Genomic DNA, 21,446 nt, shown 5'->3' on the forward strand with positions numbered 1-21,446 from the left:
CCATTATCTTTACAAAACATAGGATAAAGCAAGCTTGCAATATAATAACAATTACTCTACCATACTGACAAATCTCCACTTTTTAATGCCTGCCTTTATTTGATCATACTATTATTCATCGTTTTAGGATGTATAACAACGTTCAGTTAAATTACGATACCAGTTTGTGAATGTTGGACACTTTCAATTGCCATCATTTATTCCTGATTCTGATCATTCCTTCCTGTTATAATGGTCTACTTAAAAAATCTAATCCAGTTGTAAATCACTTTTGCCCCTATTTGAGGATTTTAAGTAACGCAAGCTTTATTATTATTATTTTTTACACGATTTATGTATAAACATCAGTCTTTATTACTTGGCTCCCTTAGATTTTCGTATATTATACTTTATATTCCCCATGAACCATTTTCTGTAGTTCATACTTGGATCTATTATGGGTTTATGGCGCCATCCGGTGGTAGGTCTGCGTAATGTCGTGCGTAATCTGAAAAAGTGTATATGTTGCATATGTTTTCTTCTTTTCTTCCATATCTGCCTACTTTGATCATGAGTACGAGTTTAATTACCTATCATTCCTTCTTTTAACGTATGCAATCGTCTGATTTTAGTTTGTAACTCACACAAAGTAACACCCAACTTCCTGCGTAACTTTATTGTGGCGGATGCAGCCATTGCGCACTTGGCTACTTTGACAGATGAATCCATCCGACGTCTTCTAATTGGGAGCGCGGTACAAGGTGAGAAACTTCTATATAACCCTAATATTAATCTGCATTTCAACTAAAGACATTTACGGACCCGTGTGTTTTGGTTGATGTAACATATGACTGCTTTTTAGCTTGTTTTTTCGTGTGTTGTCAAAGATTGGCAAAGACGACGAGGTTTTTAGTTGTAGAAGAAATGGCGCTCCATGTAGATGCTAGAAGAGGAAGTAGACTTGAATGTAAGCGGGCCCAACGCAATTGTAAACACACTTTATCACACTTTTGCTTATCTCCTTACTACAATAGCTGTCGGTGTGAAATCTATTGTACCTAATCCATATTATAGATCCGTATCCGTTATAGGCCTTCATATTATCTAAACATTTAAGTTAAACAATCAAAAGTATGCACATTATTGTGTCCCATTGCATTCATGCTTAACTATAGCCTATGTATTTTACATTATAGGGCAAGGTACTGTAACTATAGAAATTAGAAAGATAGAAGTAATTTGGTTTTTACATGCAACATTGGTAACATCATCACCATGTTAATGGTAAATGATAAGATAGGGCGGGTAGAATAGGCCTCCACCGGATAATCGTGGTAAAAAAAGAAGAAGATCTATACAATGTACAATGTCGTTTGGCAGTCGTATATTTAATTAGAATTACGATGATGCCTCAAAAGCTTTATTAACTGGGAATTAACCCTTACCAATGGTTCATGCTGCATGAAAGTAGTGGACCTTGTTGGCCATAAGTCAAAGTCTGGGTCTGCATTCACTTTACACCTGGCATCAGTCCATCTTTAAATAAGAACCTAGCTGCTCTGTCAGTCCCAATGTCCTCTCTACTTTGCACAAAGAAATACCTTTCTCTGTATTACAAACAGACACAAGGCCTTTTCTCTCGAGAAAGCGACATTTATTTCAGCGTTTCCCACAGATTTATTTCTTCTTTTAATAGTTTTATCAAACCAATTTTTATCATTTTAAATTATGTATAGAACAGTATGTGCTTACAGTCCACTTACTTTGACTTTTTGTAGAGGTCCCACAGCCACAAAAAATGAATTTGGAAAGAGGCAGTACATTCAAGTTTTGCCAGAAATATATGCAAATGATTTAACACAGGAGATCAGTATGCTCTTGTCTACTAGAACAAACGATTCAGTAGATTAGATTATTACATTGCAATATTCTTCTGCATGTTTCTTTTTATGAATAAGTCTATGTTGTAGCAGTCTGCAGGTCAAGTCCCCTTGCGCAGCCCTTACTAAAGACATTGGAATTTCATTAATCTGTGTGGGTGTATGGTCAGAGTCGGCTCAATATAGCCCCATCTGAATGTGCAGCCTTGACTTTATGTTTACGTGTGACCGTGAGTTGGAACGGGACAAGATCTTGTGCTACAAGCTTTCACAAGACAAAATGGCCTCAAGATTGTGCACACATGAGAAAAATTATCTCGTGAGATTTTTTTCCCATGTGTTTACATTTTAATTGAGCAAAAAGGGGGTTAACTGCTGCTGAGTTAGATTTATTGGTAAGCTTTAGTTTCTAAAAGCAGTATACATATTAAATAAAGATAAAATGGTGAGACCAGAAATGAAATAAGCAATTTATTTCTTATTATTATATGTGTTATATTGTTCTTGTGGACTTGTGTGATGTCTCATCTTGTAGTGGAAATAGTGTTTTATCCCACCTTTAGCAGCCTGTCACCACACATGTAATAGTGATACTATTTAGTTCACTGTTGAATATTTTAACTGAGCAATTTGAATAATGATATTGCTAAATAAGACTGATAATAGAAGTAGACTACTGTAACTATGAATTGTTAAAAGTTCAGTTGCATTATGTATGATCTAAAATGGTGTAGTGTTACGAGTTTGATAAAACCCATTTTAAAAATCTATATAATTAGTCATTAAAATCTATCTAAGTGACATTTTTACACAATTTTAACAAAATTTTCCTCTCCTTTTTTTTTTTTTTTTAACATCGTTTCATCTGATATATTCACATATATATCACAGTCCTATGTAAATTTGTTACATTGGTTATGCCTGGTGATTTGTTTACTGCAGTGGATGTGCTTTGACATATTTTCAAACATAGATTTTAAAGTTTAAACCATCAGCTCTGAAAGGTCATAAACCACTAACCATGTCAATGGTAAAGGTTGTGTAAAATTGAACTTAATCTGACCCAAATGCCAACACACATTTTGTTTCAGGTTCAGGTATCACAATCTTTTTTAATTCTCTCAATAACCATAATCAGTTATATTTTTGCAATCCTTGAGAAATGCGCTTAAATAATTCCTGTAAATGTTTACTTGGGAGTTTAAATAGCCAACTAAAACTTAAAGAAGACATTGTGCTTGTGTCTGCTATATAGTTATAATCTGTGACGCCCATGGATCATTATGTTACATGTTGGACAATCACAATATTAATCTAAAATGACTTAATAAAAGAAACAAGTTAGCTGACTTCTGCGTTACAAAGCTGTGTTGCCCAGTGGGAGCCAACGTTGCCATAAACATCATCACAACAAAGAGTTGGCTTCTCCGATGGATAGCTGCAGATCACGCTAGCCAGCATTTTTGACCAAAATGATTATGCACTGCTGCCGAATACTACATGCATCACGATTAAGAAAATAAATTTGGAGAACAAATTATATACAGAGATGGATACTGGTGGAGTGAAAATATAATCTGGTAGATAATATCGCCCACCTATACTGATAATAACTAACAAAACAAATGTATAGTCTGCAAATAAAACTTAACTACATAACATAATTTTGACCTTGTATTTAAGTATTAATCTACCTTGTCATCTAATGTAACAAAATGAGTGCTGTATTTGAATATATTTGGATGGAAAACTGAAAGCTATCTGGCCTTATTGAAGGGAGGGAGGATGAGGGGGAAGTGGAGATGCATTTCCCATAAGTCATGTTGGCCACTCCTCCCTAACTGGCTGAATGCCAGCATCAAACACACACACACACAGCAGTATCTAACCACTGAGCCAGGAAGTTATACCGCAGAGAAACAGGTCGAGGAAAACAGCACAACACCTTTGAATCAAATGTAGACTTCAGATTTTAAAGACAACACTCAGAGATACTGGATGGACATGAAAAAACAGCATGCATAGCCTATGTGGTAAGCTACAAAGACAAGTTGCTAATCTAATGATTGTTTGTGTCTTTTTCACATTATTTCAATTAGGGTGTGGTGTCTTAGTGCAAAATATCAGAATGTGAAGGTGGTGATAAGGGCTGACACATGATGCACTTTGAGCTTTGGAAGATGTTTTTCCAATGTTGTTTGTAACTACAAATGGCAAATAAACTAACCAAATCTAATCTTTATAGCACAGTAATAGTAATAGTATTTGTAATTAGATAGGCCAACCTGGCTTGATTGCATTCTCAGATATCACCACTAGATGCTATCTATGTTACTGCAGTCTGACAGTGCGCCATCTTAGGCTTGACAGAAGAAGACCAGAGAGCGCAGGTGAACCTGAACAAAGGCCAGATTACAATTGGAGTTTTCAAAGGGTCCATATTGCATTATTTTCTGATGTATGTTAGAATGTTGTTTACCTATTAAAACATAACTGCAATTGTCTTTTATTTCATTTCATTCACACATGTTTAACATACAAACCCTGCATATTTAGGCTGGATTCACCTCTCAAACAGAAAACATTTCACCTTGTGATGTGATAATACAGAAAGTGCTCCATTGTGTTTTTAAACTTCATACACCTTCACTAGAATCATTTGGATGATATCAGCTCTGCAATCTCTACTGGATGTAGACAGACTAATGATAAAGGGTTATTCAGACATTTGTGAATATTAAAAAATACAACTCAATTTGTTTTTGAGGAGGTAGCAACATTGTAACATGGCTTAAACCTCAGAAGTGTCAGTTTAGCATAATATAGGACCTTTAAAGAGTTATTTATGGTACTACTTTATTTTCTGGTAATAATATTAATCCTATTATGTAAAGACTGTAAATTGACAGAAGGCGGTATCTAATAATACTGAGGCATGGCAGTTACCCTTTCTTAGCCCATGCTATTCATAGTCTATTCTAGTCTATTCACATCTATTACCATGCTATTACTGTGCTATAAAGTAAAGTACAGCTGCTTTATTTGTGAACCTCATGGTGCAACAATAAACAACACTGAGCTATTCCTTGCTGCCATGTGATTTCTGATTTGCAGGCCCAATAATCTCGCTGTGAGCGCCTTGAACTTTAACTTGCAGACTATTGTATATCAAGAACATGTGTAAGGGGATCGGGAAAGCCGGGAGGAAGTGGTGGTCAAATGTCAAACTGATGCAACCGACTGTAAATGCTTGAGTGTTTGGGGGACGCCTTACTTCTGTATTTTATTACCTGAAAAAAGAGGCTGTTGAGTGTGTCTAACTGCCGCTTTTGCAACTGTCATAACAACGCCATGGTTCAGTTTCCTGTCTGTAGCGCACCGCAGAGTTTCACATGAAGTTGGGCTAAACACCAAACACATGAATAACTTAATTTTTACCAAATGGGAGGATTAAAATGTCAAATGTGTGTTTGAAAGTTTGAAAATTTTGCTGTATCTATAAAATTGCACTGGTTGTTTACATGTGCAACAAAAGTCTAATCGTTATCTGATTTCTGAATTTATCAGATTATAAATGTCATGAACAAGCTACATCTGATGTGACATGATTGTTCACATCTGTTTAAAGATGGAAACTGTTTAAGTTAATTGTACTTCATTTTGCAAATACAACAGTTACACTATAAATACACTGATTAACTGACACATTTCACCAATTTTTTTTGTGTGAATGCAGCCTCACTCCAAAAATCAGATACAATCATTCGGTTATCTGATTATTCTTGTTGCCTGACTTTAACTGTTCATGTAAATGTACCCACTGTAACACAGTATTATAAAAATATGTTGTTGTAACTAAAGCTGTACATTACAGCTGTATATTACACAAGCAATATTAAGTGAATTCAACTTTTCAACAGAATTTTCTTCCTTGCAATGCCACAATACCTGATTCTGAATTAAAGTCTGGCTGTCAATGCACTGCATTGATATATTATTACGGAGATATTCTGTGAAACTACTTTTTGCCACTCACACAATAACAGTAATGCAATATAATCCCAGTAAACCATTTTTAAAGAGTCAATATCATTCAAAAGGCCTAAGCTGCAACAAATAAATATTAAAATAAAACAATAATTAGCCATAAAAGTAAGTTATTCAACTCTCTACAGCTCAAATCCTATTGCATCACAACAAAAATACTCCAGATGTTTCCACTTTTACAAAGAAAATGTACACATGATGAATATTGAGCCCCAAAATATATTGTTCCAGCTTTGATATATTGAACAACAATATAGTCACTATAGATATTATCGTAACAGGCCTAATAACAATTCTTTTTAGTCTACCAGGAAACAATACGCAGATTTCCTTATCAAGCGTTTCTATCCGGGATGTTCACACGCGAAGCAACACTGAAACTGCAGCGCTGCATATTTTTCACTGTTGTACAATGTAGAGGAACTACTTACAGCTGCTCAAAACTAGGAGTGGGCGATATTGACAAAAATGGCCTTTGTAGTACTGATGAATGTTCAGATTATATTTTTACAATACATTAGAAATATGTAAAAATGTGTCTGTAATTATCTTGGTTGAGGTTCAAGGAAAGAAGAAGTTCAAGAAAATGTTAAATTACCCAAGTGTAGAAATACTTTACTTTATACTTATGATAAAAAGGATTAAAGAGTCAATCATAGGCCTGTCACGATAATTTCTATATCAACTTATCGTTCAATATATGAAAGATGTAAGAGTCTTTTTTGGGGTCAGTATTTATTGTGTGTACAGTTTCTTTGCACTAGTGGGAAATTTGTGGCTATATTTGTTCTGTATGATAACATTTAAACTGTTAAAGGTTGAATTAATAACTTCTATGACTCATTACAGATATGTTTTTTTTTAACAATATTGGTATGATATAGATTAGTTTTTGTGGTATAAATCTGCTCTTGTTGTGTCAGTGTCATAAATTAGTTTCAGTATTATCATTTATCGTCTATATTTCCTATTTTATGGTTTTATTTATTTGTTTTTGCACTGTTGTTTTTATAATTATGTTTTTATTGTATTAAATTGTAGATTTTTATTTTTCTATGTGCAACAATTTGGAAACAGTCTTTGTTTATAGAATGTGCTATAGAAATAAAATTGATTGGATTGGATTCATCAGCATATCGCATTTCAAATTGTGTTATCTTGACAGGTCTAGTTAATCATGTATTTCTTGTCTTTCAGGTCCAATAAATGAAATGGCGGTGAGGCAGAGGATTTTCAACTCCACGTCCCCCTTTTCTGGGACGTCCCAGGTGGAGCTGAAGGGGTCATTTCCAGTCTGTACAGCTTCAGAGCAGGATACAGAAGACGAGGATGAAGATGGAAACAACAACAAAATGAACCTGATCAAATACAACCCTTTACTGAGAAGACTGTGGACGTATGGGACCGCCGAGCAGATAGGAGAGGGGCCACTGAAGACCTCCAGCTTCATCGCTCAGGCTGAATGTAAGTTCTTTTAACAAATTGGGGAAATAGATAATTGTGATTTTATTTTAAAAACCTTTTCTTTGTGTTACGCTGATTAACAAATTGCTCAAAAAATTTATGCAATTAGACTTAGATTTAGAGATTTATATAGATTTATTGATCCACAAGGGAAATTATTTGGATGCAGTAGCTCACACATCACAATATATTATAAATACAAATCACAAAAATATAAATGGTAATAATAATAAAATCAAAATAAATAGCAAAAATAAGAAGAGACTGGTGTCAAATAAGGCATAAATATATAAATTATATAACTGACAATAATAATGGGATTGTGTGAGGATTTGCTAATTGTGTCCATTCAAATTGTGATTTTGATTCCTCACAGATTGAGTTAAACCATATCTTTTTTTGTACAGGTGAAACCCAGGACTCTCAAGAATTCAGTCCATCCTATTCAAAATGCTATGTTCCATCTCCAAACTGCTTCTCCAACAGGTAAGTGGAAGTTTTTTCAGTTTCTCTACACATCCTCAGCCTCATAGCATAGCTGCATAGCTGCCAAGTTGGGCTTTTGTCTCACTCTACTCTTGAGACCCTGTCCCTGGTAGGTCATGCAGATGCACTGTGTAGCTTTTCTGATGGAAGGTCCGTCACCTGCTTTTCTATGGATATGCCATTGTTCTGCTTGGAATGTTTCACAATATGACATTAAACTGGTTTTATTGCTCAAAAATACCTAAAAAAAACAGGCATTCTGACTGGGAGAACCTGACCTGTAACTTGGTCTGGATTAGGAAAGGTTTAATACCATACTGTGAAACATTCCAGACAAAGCAATAACATTTGCATACAGAAAAGTTACACAGTGCACCTTTAAGCCACAGCTTCATCTTGTGCAATTATGCTATGAGGCTAATGATATGTAACTCTTTCTACAGTAAATTAATGGATACTTTCGGTTTCTCTATTAATTTTAGCCATTCTTCTGAGCCAAACAATGTAGCCTCTCCAGCTCCTGCGTCCATCCAGGATCTGAGCAGGTCCCCAGCTCAAAGCAACAGCAGAAAGAAAGCACGCAAGAAGCAGAAGCGCAAAGGCAAGAAAAAAACAGAGAAGAAGAGAGAAGAGAGACATCGACAGCGGGTGCCCTCTGGGGTCCCTGAACAAGAGAGTGGGAGCTCTCTGCCGTGGATGCAGGTACAAATTAGGACATGTATTCTAATTAATACTTTAAATCGCCAAGGACTTCAAATCAAATCCTTCAAATCACTTCATAAAATAATTTAGACTTCAAACTTTTCCCATGAGGTTCCTCCCAAGATAACCTTCAGCTCTCTGAACTAAAACCAACTTTAACACAGCACTAAATAAAATAGGACTGCAGCAGGCCTTGAGTAATTCTAAAGCAAGACTAACCAAATAGGCCAAAAATGTGAATACTTCTAAATGAAATCTGGTCTGGTGTTACGTAAGCTCTGCAGTTCTTCACAGTTTGAGACCCACTGGTTTACACATACTTTGTTAATATTGAAATAGTACAGTTTGGTTATGTTAATTCCTACAGAGCTACATGTTTCTCATTCACAGATTTTTCTGTATTTCTGTTTGCAGGAAGATTCCTTCTCTGGCTGCAGCAGTGGTCTGAGCAGTTCTTGTTGTAGCAGTGTTGAGTGCTCGGAGGTACAGAGCCCACGTTCTTTTTACAGTAAACCTGTGTACAACATTAGCTCTGCTGTTCCCTGGACTGGATTCGTGGGGTCTTATAGACAGGAGAGTGACTCAGACTCCTCCAGCAGCATTGGAGACTGCTCATTAGCTTTAGCAGGTCTCAGGGGCAACGTTTCCCAAGGAGACCCATGTTTCGCTGGACCATTCTTTAAAGAGTTAGAGCAGGATGTAAGAGAACAAGAAGAAGAGTGCACATTTTACTCAGATACAAATGAGGGAATAATATTTTACAAAGAGGTAGGCAACACTCAAACATCTGTCAATGATACTTTACCAAAAATAGGAAAAAATACATATGTTTTTACCCCTGATTCTGTAGGAAATACAGACAGTAGATTCTGAATACAGAGAGGGGAGAGAGTACATCTTCACAGACTTCATCAAAGAAGGCTCCTATGGGGAGGTTCATACGGCAAAAGATGTGAACACAGGTTTCACGTTTGCAGCCAAAAAGGTAAAAGCCTTTCCTTCTTCATTACAATAATTATTCACCAGATATCAGATAATTATTATTAACTATATTTTTGTAGATTGCTCTGAAGAGGTTCAACAGTGAGGAGGTGGGTGCGTGGAGTGCCCTCAAATCCTCTCGTGTTGTGGAGCTGTTTGGAGTGGTCAGAGAAGGGCCCAATGTTGTCCTTTTCATGGACCATAAAGCTGGTAAACATTTGTTTACATTGTCAAACCAAGTTTATATTACATAAGAACTACATGTTTCGATAATGTTGTGTGTAAATGTGTCTTACCATTCCTATTTTCCCGTAGGTGTGTTGTCTAAATGCTTGATTTTTGTAACATCATAATCATTGCTTCTTCAGGCTCTTTGGGGCAGCTGATATCAGAGAGGGGACGGCTCCCTGAGGATCTAAGTCTCCATTACCAGTGTCAAGTCTTCTGTGGTTTAGAGTATTTAGTGAAGAAAAGAGTAGCCCATCTGGACATAAAAGGTGTGTTTGAAATATAGTTATTTTACTCTAATTCTACAACATTAGAAAAAAACAAAAATATGTAATAATATGGCATGTGACCATATTATTTTTCAATAGTATAATTCTGTAATAACAAATTTGTCCTGAAAATGTAATTCAAAGTTGCACTGTCTAACTTTTCCAGTGAAGGGTCTGTCGCTGAAGGGTCTGTCGCCTGCTTCTCTCCATGGAGGTATTGTCTGGAATGCTCCACAGTATGGCATTACACTTATTTGTAAGAGAGATGGTAGAGACAGTAGGTGACACCACAGGCAGGGCCAAGTTACATGTCAGACCTGTGGAGGGGCAAACCCACTCACAGTAAATAAAGTAAGTTTTTAGGTTAATAAAAACCCATGTTACTCAGTAAAAGCAAGATGCCATACTGGGACATTCCAGACAAAACAATAACATCTCCGGGGAGACAAGCAGGTAGCTTGTCATAGTTTATGTTTATAGATAAAGGAAGTATTTGTGATAACAGAACAACAGATGACTTTTACTTGTTGAACTGCCTGTTAACTTTGAGCCGGAGACGGCTCTGACAGATAAGGTCTCGATTTGATTCGTAGCACCTGCTTTGTGAAACCAGATTTGAGCTGAAAAGTAGGGCTGGGAATTTCCCACAGTGTGACTCACCATGACACATTTCAGCGCATGTGCACAAGACTGAAGGACAGAGAGAAGAGGCAAGAGGGAGGGGGCCGGAAGCAGTTAGCAAAAAAGCTGGGGGAGGATAGCTGCTAGATCAAAACAAGTTGGTTTGAAGAAATTATAGGGAAAGGCTAAAAACTCTTGAGCATAGTACAGGTAAATAGGAGGTTAGGCGCCACCTGGTGTTCAGTACGAGTAGTTATATCATGCTGTAAATCTGGTTTTAATCTGCTGTTTCAAGTGATCCCATCCATTTTACATAATTTTTGTATCATTGTAGTTATATTTTTGAATTTGTGTGTATTCAATTATTTATTCAAGTCCACTGTTCAAATAATTAAATTTCTGTTTTTTGGTCTTTTCACAGCTGATAATGTGTTACTATCAGTTGATGGTCGAGACACTTTTCTTTGCGATTTTGGACACGCAGAAAGACTTGATAAACAAGGACACAGCCTCAGTAGATCCAGAGGTTAATTTCCTTTCAATATACTATCAAGGGTGACCACCTGTCCCTCTTTGGTTGTCCTGTCCAGCCATTGTATCCCCTATCCCTCATCCCACTTATTTAAAGAATGTTCCTCTTTCTTTCCCTTTTCTTTCATTGATGCTATATGAATTATAAATACAGAAATTTTATTTTTAGGGTGTACTGATATTCAGGGTTATAATACTGGCACATATTGGGTCAAATGCAGAGGACAGATTTCCCTACAAGGACAATAATGTGTATCTATTCTATTCTTGCAATTTTTTCAATATTTACATGTGTTTGAGTGATAAAAACTACAAATCAAATGGCATTAAAGCACTTTTTTGCTTAAAGGTGCACTGTGCAACATTTTGGTGGAGGGTCTGCTACCTGTTTGTCTCAGTGGAAATGTTATTGCTTTGCCTGGAATGTTCAGTGGTATGACTTTTAACATATCTAGCATTTATTAATTATGGGTGTTTTTATTGCTCAAAAATATAATAAATCCTTCTGTGAACAGGGTGACAACTCTCCACAGATCTGAATTGTAATGTAGCGTGGTAGATAGGTTTAATCTATACTGCAGAACAAATCAATAACATTGCAATGGAGACAAGCAGGTGGTGAATCGTCCACTAGAAATGTTACGCAGTGCAGCTTTAAATGTTTGAGTTCATCCATCTATGTCTATGTCTTTTTCTATAATTTGAGGTGGTCACCCAGTATTGTCTCATGTTTCCTATATAATCCTATTAATCCATTTGTGTATTTTAGAATTGAAAGGTACAGAAACGCACATGGCCCCTGAAATGGTGAAAGGTGAACTCCGTGGAGCTAAAGCAGATGTGTGGAGCAGCTGCTGTATGTTTCTTCACATGCTCAATGGGTGCCAACCTTGGACTCGGTACTACAACTGTAGACTGTACCTCAAGGTAAGATATACTGTACACCAGTGGTTATGAAAATGCACTAAAATAAATATTATTTTACAGGGATAGGACAAAAGGGGTAAGCATAAAGTTAAGTCATGACTAAAATAGACTCATCATAAACAACAAATACTACAGGAAAAAGAATCTACCATGACTACAAGTAATCCAGGAAAACAGTCAGAATCGGAATAACCATCAGTGCTACTGAATGTGAACATAATTGGAAAAAAAGAGAAAGATTTCAAATAATCAAACTGCAACATTTTTAAAATCTGAATGAAAAATGAACTAGTAAATTGTGATGAAGTAGACCATTGTAATTAGGGATGCACTGATCTTCTTTTTTTCCCGATACCAATGTTGATACTTCTGAGCCAGCACCAGTTTCTATTTACCATTTTGGTATTGAAATGGTAAAACAGATATCTTGGAACTAGTATCCGATCCATTAAAAAATGTCAGTATCTACACCATTGTCTTATAGCAGTATTGTATTGGTACATCCCTAATTATAATGATGTGATTTAGAATCTATAATTACAGTTCCCCATTCAGAGCAGAACTAAAACCGGGACACAATACAAAATACATAAAATAAATGGTAATTCATGAAGGATTATTTTACTCTTTCAGATTGCAAACGAGCCCCCACCTTTGAGAGAGATCCCGTCAGACTGCAGCCCTCTCACCACTGACGTGTTCAAAGCCGGTCTACACAAGGACCCAGTGAAAAGAGCATCAGCGTCTGAACTGAAAATAAAAACAGCCAGAGCTTTACAAGAAGGTAACTAATGCAATATTTTGATGTTTTTTGGGGATTTTAATCAACCAATCGCCATTAGTGTGTATGGCAACTAGCAGATCAAAACTCCAGGAACATTCAGATAATTGCACCACATGTATACTACAATTCAGGTTATTTAATTTGAAAACTATTATTTTGACTTAATGTTTCTATATAAGATTCCTTATATCAAGTTAAGTCAATATGGAGACTGAAAGTGAATTTATATTGCCTTGAAATATAAAAACATTATTATTATACCACTATTCCATGAATTGTTAGACTGCTGGGGTCTTTATTCTAAAGAAATCGACAGCCAATTCTCTGTCAGTAAAAAAACATTTTCTAAGGTTAACCAGAGTAATAAAAGTTGCTTTCTAATTGCAGTGGGAGGACTCACCAGCTCCGTCAAGGGACCGTACATTGAACCATTGTACAATGTCAACAAACCACCGGACAACTATTTAAGCAACAGTGTTCAGGAAACAGAGGAACTCCCAAAACTTGATAAAGTGTGGAGTGTGGATAAACCAAAGAGAGGAATTGGTGATGACAATCTCAAGTCTCATCAGTTAGACCTGGACTCAGAACCATGTGTTCAAGTCCCCTTAATTGAAAACATTCAGAAAGAAAGAAACAAGACCACCACTGTGCCAGAGCTAGAGCTACGTAAACTGGAAAGAGGTAACAACATTGTTAAAATTTGACTTTATTGTTCCTAAATTTGAGATATAACGAGTTTTCTTTACGTTTATTGGATAGATTTCTACTTGAGCAGCCTATCACAACTCCATTCAGCAGAGATGCAGGAACAGTTATTGTCTTGTATCAGCAGCGACTACTCCAATAGAGACCAGTGGGAGAAAAAGGTAATAGGTTTATTTAAAGGTGCTTTGTGCAACTTTTCTTTTCTGGGTTTTTATTTTTTTATTACTGACTAGACCCTAGAACTCATTGAATTACAACCTATATTTGCATTATTATATTATTAATTTTAGCTGCCAGAATGTGGTTAAAAGGCCCATATTACGCTCTGTTTTTGAAACATACTTGGAGTTCTGTTTTGTTTCATTCACACGTTTAACACACAATTGTATCATATTTAGGCTGAGTTCTTTTCTCAAACAAAATGTGGTAATACAGGAAGTGCTCCACTGTATTTTGAAACTCCATACACCTTCACAAGAATCATTTGGATGATTTCAACCCTGGAACTGTCAATCTCTACTGAACAAAATGTAAAAGGGAGCTGTTCACTTGAATACTACCACTGCATGACATCACAAGGTCGTCCAGAGCTTGAGCTTTGGGGATACAGACAGACTAATAAACCAGGATTATTCTAAGAAAGAAAAAAAAACACACAACTCTAGATATGTTTTTGATGAGGTAACAGCATTCCAAAAGGACTTAAAGCTCACAAGAGTCAATTTTGAGTCATATAGGACCTAACAATTTGCACAGTCTTACAATTGTTTTTCTTACATTTGCATCCTAACAGGACTCTGGTCGCTGGTCCCTCAGTCCAGGAGATGACTTCAGCTCCGGTGTTTTCTCCTGCAACAGCCAACCAGATGGACAGGTGTTCAGCATGGACTTTCTTGGCCCGTCACAATTCCCACCACCCTCTTGTTTCGAAGGCAAGATTAATATAGCTCTATTTTGTAGTATTTTAACACTTAAACGTTGTATTGACTTGTTTTGTGTCTGTGTGATTAGGAGTAGATGTGTGTATCAAAGATATCAGTCAGAGAAGTATCCGGATCAGAGAAGCCCGGCGTGTGACAGTGGGACACATCGCCACAGGCATCAGTGATCAGGTCTGGTCTTACAAGTGTATATAATTCAAGATGTACTCTGTTACTTTCCTGATTCCCTTCTGCTTGTGCACATGTAAATGTTAGTGCTTCCCCTCCTATGGCATTATTATATTTGCCGTACTTATATCATCTTTATTTAATTGCATGTTTATTAATTTCTCAAATTGGGGTTATGCTCTTATACTCAAAGAGGGGTAGTGTCTCCACAGATGACTTTAACTTGCTCTTGCAAAGTCACCTGCTTGTTTTCATGGAGACTTACTTACAAGTCGTACTTACAATAAGGTCTTCTGCTATTTTTGCTACTTCTTTTTTGTAACTTGAATTGTATTACAATCTGTTTTATGCTTTTTATTATACTGTAATGTGTGAGCTATGTCCAAGTAATTTCCTTAAGTAAAAAACAAGTGACGGATACAGAAAAGTTACATAGCGCACCTTTAAATATTGTGTACACGGAAAGCAGAGACAATATCAATGTTTTCTCTTTTAGATTTCCGAGAGGGTTTTTACCTTGGAGACACACACAGGTCAACAGATTGGTCATGCTGAGGAGGTGCTGGAGTCTGGACTTGAGCTCTGCTGTGTCTCTGCACCTGACTTCAGTCCCACCTGGAGATGGAGGGTCAAAGATGGCGTTCTTGAGACCAGATAAAGAACCATTTGAATGTGTCTGAAGTCCCTTACTTTTTCCCAAGCCTTATAACCATTGCCTTTTTAACTTCTGAATGTTTTTTTTACCGTCGTCATTTTTTTTACATACTGAATAAATGTGGTTTAAACTATGTGGTTGTCAACTTTTCCTTGTATTGGTATAATGTATAATGTAGCATTGCATTGTCATTTAGAATTAAACATTTATTTGTAGAATTAATTCACAATTTTGTAGCAAACCAATTAAAATGTTTCAAGGCCAGACATTTTCCCTAATTGTCACTCAAAATTAAAATAACAGATTTGTTATATTTCATGACTTTTACAATAATTATTAAAGCTTTTATTTTCCATTTTGCAACATACAAGGTCACTGCAAAGGGATTTCAGGGAGAAAATCTTAATCATTACAAATGTGATAGAAAATGTGAAAAATCTGAAATATCAAAGTTTGAGTAAAAAAAACACATGAAGGCACTGACAACTGACAACCAAATAATATCAAAGGTATTTTGCTTGAATGATTGTTTGAATAGCCCACATTATACAGTACTTATAAAAGGTGAGGTAAGCATCTGTGAGCAATCCAGTGCACTTTCTTTACAGAGCAACTGCCTGGTTTCCAACAGGAAATAACTCTCGTTGCTCTGTATGACAAAGCAAAAACATACAGGCAGAATTCTTGTAAAATCTAAACATTTAGGCCACGATGCATGACCACATAACAAAGACAAGGGAAGAATTTCAGTTTACATATAGAACATATTCCATATTAATCCATATTACGGGCTTAAAAACTTCCAATACATGCAGTGACAGTAGAAAATTACTTGATTTTTGATATGGGCAGTTTTTGCAATATATTTTCTGTATATCATCTTTTCCAACCACATCACTTGGTGTTGGTTTACACCAGTAAACACAAACGCATGAGGACGCATACAGACACCATGATAAGGAGGAAGTTGAGAACAACAAACTGAATCAAAGGATTCAAATTCAAAAGATTCAAATGAGAATATATTGTGAAGAGACTGAAACTGATTTCATTCAACCTGCCTTATATCATTCTACAAGAAAACAGTCTGCAGTGACAATTCCTATTTTTATACCATAAAAAATAAATTACTAAAAAAATGTATTTTCCATTCCCATCAGCCAACCTCCCACTGTTGCAGTCTGCAGTGATTCATGCACTGCTTAATTCATTAACGGCATTCAGAAGTATGCCACAACCGTCCAGTCCAACTCTTGATCTCTAACAACCCCGAGGCAGGAGAAAAGAGTGAAGCTCATGCCATGCTATAGCTTCTTATTATTTGCTCTGATTTCTCTTGTCCTGGCCAACTTTTTATTATTTTTCAATCCTTTATCCGTTTGTCCAACTCTTCACATTTTACGAATTACAAGAACAGTGGTGAGAACTCCAGCCAGGAATACACCGACCGTTTGCCATGTGGGGGTGCCAAAATGAGAACGAATTCCTTCCTTTACAAAAATATAAGTAAAAGAAACCAAGAGTTAGTACTAGATAACATTATTTGTCAAAAATCTTTTATACATTTTTGCCTATTACCCAGCCACCCTGGTCTCTGATCCAGTTGATCACATGTTCACGGAGGTAGTCCAGGGTCCAGCTGATAATTGTTCTAATGATGTCAGGAACATGAGTCAGAAGAGCCTGCAATATAAAGTATGTTAGAGATCTTTCATTTAGATGTTTTTATTATTAGTTATAGCAATGGTAGGACACTTACTTTAATAACAAGTCGACAAGCAAAGTAGAATAATGCAACTACTCTTCCCCAGTTGAATTTTCCATCTGAAAATATCTCAATGGCAACTTTCATAAAAATGTCCTTTGTTGGACTTAGTGACGAGTCTGATATCATCCTAGAGGTAAAAGGATAGAACATTTATTTGAAACAAAACGTTTCTTGCTGCCAAGTCAAATAAGCGTGGGGCAATATGCAAGACAAATCATGTTTTTTTTTTCCAATAATTTGAACAATCTCCATTTATTTTATTTTATTACATTAAACACTAGCCAAATAGTTTTCAATATTCATTTTCTAAACATAAAAAATAGAGAATCATAAAATCACAAATCATGTCAAATTTCTTATCTCCATGTGCTATTACTAATTGGTTGTAGACCTCTTGATTAATTGACCCCAAGCATATCATTGACAATTAGAAGTGACTGAATCTCAATCTTGATTAAAATTTGGCTAATTACATGGCCCTAGTCAAATACTTATTTCAGGTTACCTTTGGAGTTCCATATTTCCATCCAGTTCATCACCGATCTGCTGGAGACACTGGGCAAGTTTTTTGTGCTTTGGGTCGCACAGTTCTCGCGCTCCCAACTGTTCCCTGGTAACCACAGCGTTGCCTTCACCATGCCTTCTGACTCGCTCATATATGAAACTAGAAATAAATAAATATTTAAACACAAGATTTTATTTGGTTAATTGTCAACTGAATTGTTTACATTGTTGAATAATGTGTATAACCCACAGTACTCACTCTTTTAACAAAACAGCTCCAACTTCCAGAATCTCATTTTTACCTTCAAAATAAATGACAAATTTTAATGTTGATCATAAAATACCATTCACACCAAATACACTAGATTACAGATAACATCTAATGCATAAGGAATTGCCAAGGTAATTATGTATAACATGTACAAATGTATGTTAAAATAATACCTTCTGTTGTGAACTTCAAAATTACATAATAATTACTAATGTTGAAACAATATGATGATTATAATTTGAGTTGAGTATTCCTATACACTCGCTGTTAAGGATTCTCTTAAATAATACCGATGTTTCTTTAAATATCTTGTAGAATTATTGTCTTTTTAAAGTAAACTTGAGAAATGCAGAGCTGCCTGCCTACAGCCACCATGTTAGCAGAGTAGCTAACTTTCCTTGTTTGTCGCTAGCCTCTGTTCAACTAATGTGAAGTCCTAACAAAACATACTTTATGATCTCAATTCATTTCACGTGATGTGTCAAAAAATACTTCATACGATGACATCCGTACATATTCTGACATTATAGATTACTTAAACATTTTTTTAAAATAAATAAACTCGTACCTTGATCGCCTCCTCCCGAGTGCGATGCCATCTTGCCTCTGTGTTTGGCAAATTTCCGCACAGTCACGTGACATGTTTTGTTGTTCTTGGTCAAGCTTTATCTTTATTCAAACTTTTAAATAATCTTGATTGCCCATCTCTTGGACAAATAACGACAACATATAGCCGTAGTTGCATTTTATTATCGTGTAAGCCTATGTATTTTTATGACCTTTTTTACTCGCGAATGTCTGATGAAAAATGAATTATTGTATTATGGTAATTTACCTCATGCCTTGTCTTTTTTTCATGGATACTTATCAAAAAATGCAAATGTGTTCATGTTTTTCGTATTTTGGATCTTGTATAATCGTCACTTCCTTTCCTCGCCGTCTTTCGTCCGCCTCGCGCATCCTCAGGCCTCTTTTGACTCGGCTTGCAAAGATGGCGGATGCACAAGTACGTGTGGGGAAACGGCGTGGGGCTTTTAATGGACAAATCTAACTATTTCAAAGCATTTATTTGCACTCGTAACAGCAACACGTCTATATAAGGCGCTTTTCCATGTCGTGGCTGTGTTTTTAGTCGTTCACAAGCCTCGAAAAGAGTTGACTGCTTCTAGTCGGCTCACCCTCGTGCTACGCTCATTTAGCAACAGTGCTAGCAAGTTAGCCTAAGCACTTGCTTGATAGTTTTAATATTTTTCCCCCCACTTATAGTGACGTGACAATAGGGTTTGGCCTTTTGAGTTAATCAATAGATGACAGTTTAATCATGAATTTCACAGTTACTAAGCTTTGAGTGTTTGTAAAGATTGAGCCTTCTAGATTCCGCTGTCAGTGTATCATGTAAATGGGAAGTATGTGCTTGTCTAATAAACTTGTTCATTCTCCCATAGACCGAGAGGGCTTATCAGAAACAGCCCACCATCTTCCAGAACAAGAAGCGTGTTCTGGCTGTTGATGGTGGCAAGGAGGGCAAAGAAAAGCTCCCCCGTTACCACAAGAGTGTCGGGTTGGGCTTCAAAACCCCAAGAGAGGTAATGAATTAATTAATATTGCATCTATTTTATGCAAGTGATGTTTTTCTCACGATGGTCTTCCAAGCCTGTAGGGTTGTGACGACAAGGCCTTATGGCAGCACTGATGCATTAGAAATACATTTTGAACGTTTATGGTGTAAATCTGTAGGCCATTATAAGCTTGCTGTTAAGTTTATCTTTATTGCTTTCAGGCTATTGACGGCACTTATATTGACAAGAAATGCCCCTTCACTGGAAACGTCTCCATTCGTGGCCGTATCCTCTCAGGTGAGTCAGTCCAATGAATGTCACATTAAATGTACAGTTTAAGTTTAGTAAAGACAGAATCTGGAAGCTTTAATTATCACTACAAATGATGTATTTTCTCACGATGGTCTTCCAAGCCCACAGGTTTTGACGACAATGCCTAAAGGCGATGCTGATGTAGTATTATGACTCTACCTGAGTATTAAGAACTTGAGTACTGTGACTGATTATTCTTTGGTTGTCAATCAGGCGTGGTGACCAAAATGAAGATGCAGCGGACCATTGTGATCAGACGCGACTATCTGCATTACATCCGCAAGTACAACCGCTTTGAGAAGAGGCACAAGAACCTCTCGGTCCACCTCTCGCCCTGCTTCAGGTAATTATCTATTCTTTACTAATCAAAATAGCCTTTCACACACATGGCTTTGTGTTTGCATATGATGTTTATTCTCACGATGGTCTTCCAAGCTCAGGCTCTGACGACAGTGCCTAATGGCATTGCTGATGCATGTTATAATGCATGTTATAGTTAGATAATGTCGTAGTTTTGTGCCTGTTCTCACAGCTTTTTCTCTCCACAGGGACGTCACAGTCGGAGACATCGTTACCGTTGGAGAGTGCCGACCACTCAGCAAGACTGTCAGGTTCAACGTCCTCAAAGTCACAAAGGCTGCTGGAGCCAAGAAACAGTTCCAGAAATTCTAGGTGTGAGATGACTTAAATGTAGATTTCTCACTGTTGAATAAAGAAAACATTGTTTAAATGTTAGTCCTGAACTGTGAATCTTTCCTCACCCAAACATCTAAGTGCAAATTTTCTGATTAAAGTAATTTGGCTACAAATTTGTTACTGCAATAGGGGGACACTCAAAAAAATTAGCTAGTGCTCCTCCCCAAAAACATACTTTGCATGGCTGTGTCTAGTGACGTGAGCTAGGGTCCATTCATACACCTAACTACATTTGCACCCCATTTTCAGTTGTTTACAACAGTGGTTTCCCAAAGTGCAGAGGCCCCCAAAGGTTATACCTATGTAAGAGCTGTTTGTATTAGTAAGTCCATGAATGTATTTTTTTAAAACTTTCTAACTCTATGGAGAAAGATGACAGTATTTGAATATGAATAGTTAGAGGGGTCCTGTGTGAGCTTCACATTGAAGGGAAGCCGCAGCACAACAGACTTTCGCAATGGCTGGACGTTGATTTACAAGTATATGTATTTTAAGGCATATGCAGGCAATGAGAGAAAAAGAAACTATGTTCTAAAGTGACACCTGGTGGTCTGAACTGCATTTGCAGACAGGGTCCTTTAGTTTTATCAATCCAACGGTAGATGGCGACACACACCTTATTAAAATGCACGCAAGATGTCCATGGAAATGACGTGTTGAAATTGGTGGAAAACTGCTCTTATGTGACATCTGGTGGTCTTATCTGTACGCATGAGCTACTGTAGTTTTAACAATCCACCAGTAGATGGCGACAAACACCCAATTAAAAATGACTACCCTCAATTAGCCTATATTCTTGTACTGTAAACAACTGATATGTAGACTCCCGGATAAAAGCCTGTAAGATGTTTTGGGTTATTTACCTCATCTGAGTCCTTTGTCCCTGTTGATGTATGGGATGACAGCTTGGTGCTCTGGAATCACCAGGCCCCTGCTGTCTGCAGAGAGCTGGAGCAGAGGCGTCC

The 21,446-nt window shown here is 36.7% G+C and overlaps 3 protein-coding genes and 3 non-coding genes across 7 annotated transcripts; 5 read left to right on the forward strand and 1 right to left on the reverse strand.

The window, feature by feature from the left end:
* Positions 1 to 596: 596 nt before the first annotated feature.
* map3k14a (mitogen-activated protein kinase kinase kinase 14a) lies at positions 597 to 15,504 on the forward strand. Of its 2 annotated transcripts, none has more exons than XM_020934383.2 (16): positions 597 to 740; positions 7,104 to 7,370; positions 7,778 to 7,856; positions 8,339 to 8,558; positions 8,973 to 9,326; positions 9,409 to 9,543; positions 9,620 to 9,749; positions 9,908 to 10,036; positions 11,079 to 11,183; positions 11,958 to 12,115; positions 12,749 to 12,899; positions 13,287 to 13,583; positions 13,662 to 13,768; positions 14,401 to 14,539; positions 14,619 to 14,719; positions 15,213 to 15,504. In XM_020934383.2, exons 2-16 carry the CDS (start codon positions 7,118 to 7,120, stop codon positions 15,372 to 15,374), a joined length of 2,520 nt encoding a protein of 839 aa, XP_020790042.2. In that variant the 5' UTR covers positions 597 to 740; positions 7,104 to 7,117; the 3' UTR covers positions 15,375 to 15,504. The 2 variants fall into 2 exon arrangements, with proteins under 2 accessions (XP_020790042.2, XP_055008516.1); XM_055152541.1 differs by lacking the exon at positions 597 to 740 and adding an exon at positions 2,793 to 3,892.
* Positions 15,505 to 15,693: 189 nt separating this feature from the next.
* Positions 15,694 to 18,596, reverse strand: LOC110167787 (apoptosis regulator BAX). The gene is made up of 6 exons (XM_020933171.2): positions 18,483 to 18,596; positions 17,903 to 17,945; positions 17,645 to 17,803; positions 17,131 to 17,266; positions 16,950 to 17,054; positions 15,694 to 16,861 (listed from the first exon to the last, which is right to left on the reverse strand). The coding sequence occupies exons 1-6, from the start codon at positions 18,511 to 18,513 to the stop codon at positions 16,763 to 16,765; spliced, it is 573 nt and encodes a 190-aa protein (XP_020788830.1). The 5' UTR covers positions 18,514 to 18,596; the 3' UTR covers positions 15,694 to 16,762.
* A 181-nt stretch (positions 18,597 to 18,777) lies between these two features.
* Positions 18,778 to 20,520, forward strand: rps11 (ribosomal protein S11). Its single transcript, XM_020932541.2, has 5 exons — positions 18,778 to 18,920; positions 19,360 to 19,500; positions 19,695 to 19,770; positions 19,999 to 20,128; positions 20,334 to 20,520. The coding sequence occupies exons 1-5, from the start codon at positions 18,789 to 18,791 to the stop codon at positions 20,455 to 20,457; spliced, it is 603 nt and encodes a 200-aa protein (XP_020788200.2). The 5' UTR covers positions 18,778 to 18,788; the 3' UTR covers positions 20,458 to 20,520.
* LOC129408782 (small nucleolar RNA SNORD35) lies at positions 19,533 to 19,616 on the forward strand. Its single transcript, XR_008632105.1, has one exon. It is a non-coding gene; the product is annotated as a small nucleolar RNA SNORD35 (small nucleolar RNA).
* On the forward strand, positions 19,851 to 19,934 carry LOC129408783 (small nucleolar RNA SNORD35). Its single transcript, XR_008632106.1, has one exon. It is a non-coding gene; the product is annotated as a small nucleolar RNA SNORD35 (small nucleolar RNA).
* Positions 20,185 to 20,266, forward strand: LOC129408781 (small nucleolar RNA SNORD35). The gene has a single exon (XR_008632104.1). It is a non-coding gene; the product is annotated as a small nucleolar RNA SNORD35 (small nucleolar RNA).
* Positions 20,521 to 21,446: the final 926 nt, after the last annotated feature.

Source organism: Boleophthalmus pectinirostris, unplaced genomic scaffold (assembly GCF_026225935.1).
Source record: "Boleophthalmus pectinirostris isolate CB_2022bp ecotype Guang Dong unplaced genomic scaffold, ASM2622593v1 HiC_scaffold_17, whole genome shotgun sequence".
Taxonomy (NCBI): Eukaryota; Metazoa; Chordata; class Actinopteri; order Gobiiformes; family Gobiidae; genus Boleophthalmus; species Boleophthalmus pectinirostris.

What these genes read in the sequence shown, in the direction of transcription:
- map3k14a (XM_055152541.1), top strand. An exon ending in AGCCCATCTGGACATAAAAG is followed by an intron (nt 10,037 to 11,078) that starts GTGTGTTTGAAA and finishes GTCTTTTCACAG; the next exon opens with CTGATAATGTGTTACTATCA. An exon ending in ACCACCCTCTTGTTTCGAAG is followed by an intron (nt 14,540 to 14,618) that starts GCAAGATTAATA and finishes CTGTGTGATTAG; the next exon opens with GAGTAGATGTGTGTATCAAA.
- LOC110167787 (XM_020933171.2), bottom strand. Translation starts at nt 18,513, where the DNA reads ATGGCATCGCACTCGGGAGGAGGCGATCAAG. An exon ending in GGAGCTGTTTTGTTAAAAGA is followed by an intron (nt 17,804 to 17,902) that starts GTGAGTACTGTG and finishes ATTTATTTCTAG; the next exon opens with TTTCATATATGAGCGAGTCA. An exon ending in CTTGTCGACTTGTTATTAAA is followed by an intron (nt 17,055 to 17,130) that starts GTAAGTGTCCTA and finishes TTTATATTGCAG; the next exon opens with GCTCTTCTGACTCATGTTCC.
- rps11 (XM_020932541.2), top strand. Translation starts at nt 18,789, where the DNA reads ATGCAAATGTGTTCATGTTTTTCGTATTTTGGATCTTGTATAATCGTC. An exon ending in CAAAGATGGCGGATGCACAA is followed by an intron (nt 18,921 to 19,359) that starts GTACGTGTGGGG and finishes ATTCTCCCATAG; the next exon opens with ACCGAGAGGGCTTATCAGAA. An exon ending in CACCTCTCGCCCTGCTTCAG is followed by an intron (nt 20,129 to 20,333) that starts GTAATTATCTAT and finishes TTCTCTCCACAG; the next exon opens with GGACGTCACAGTCGGAGACA.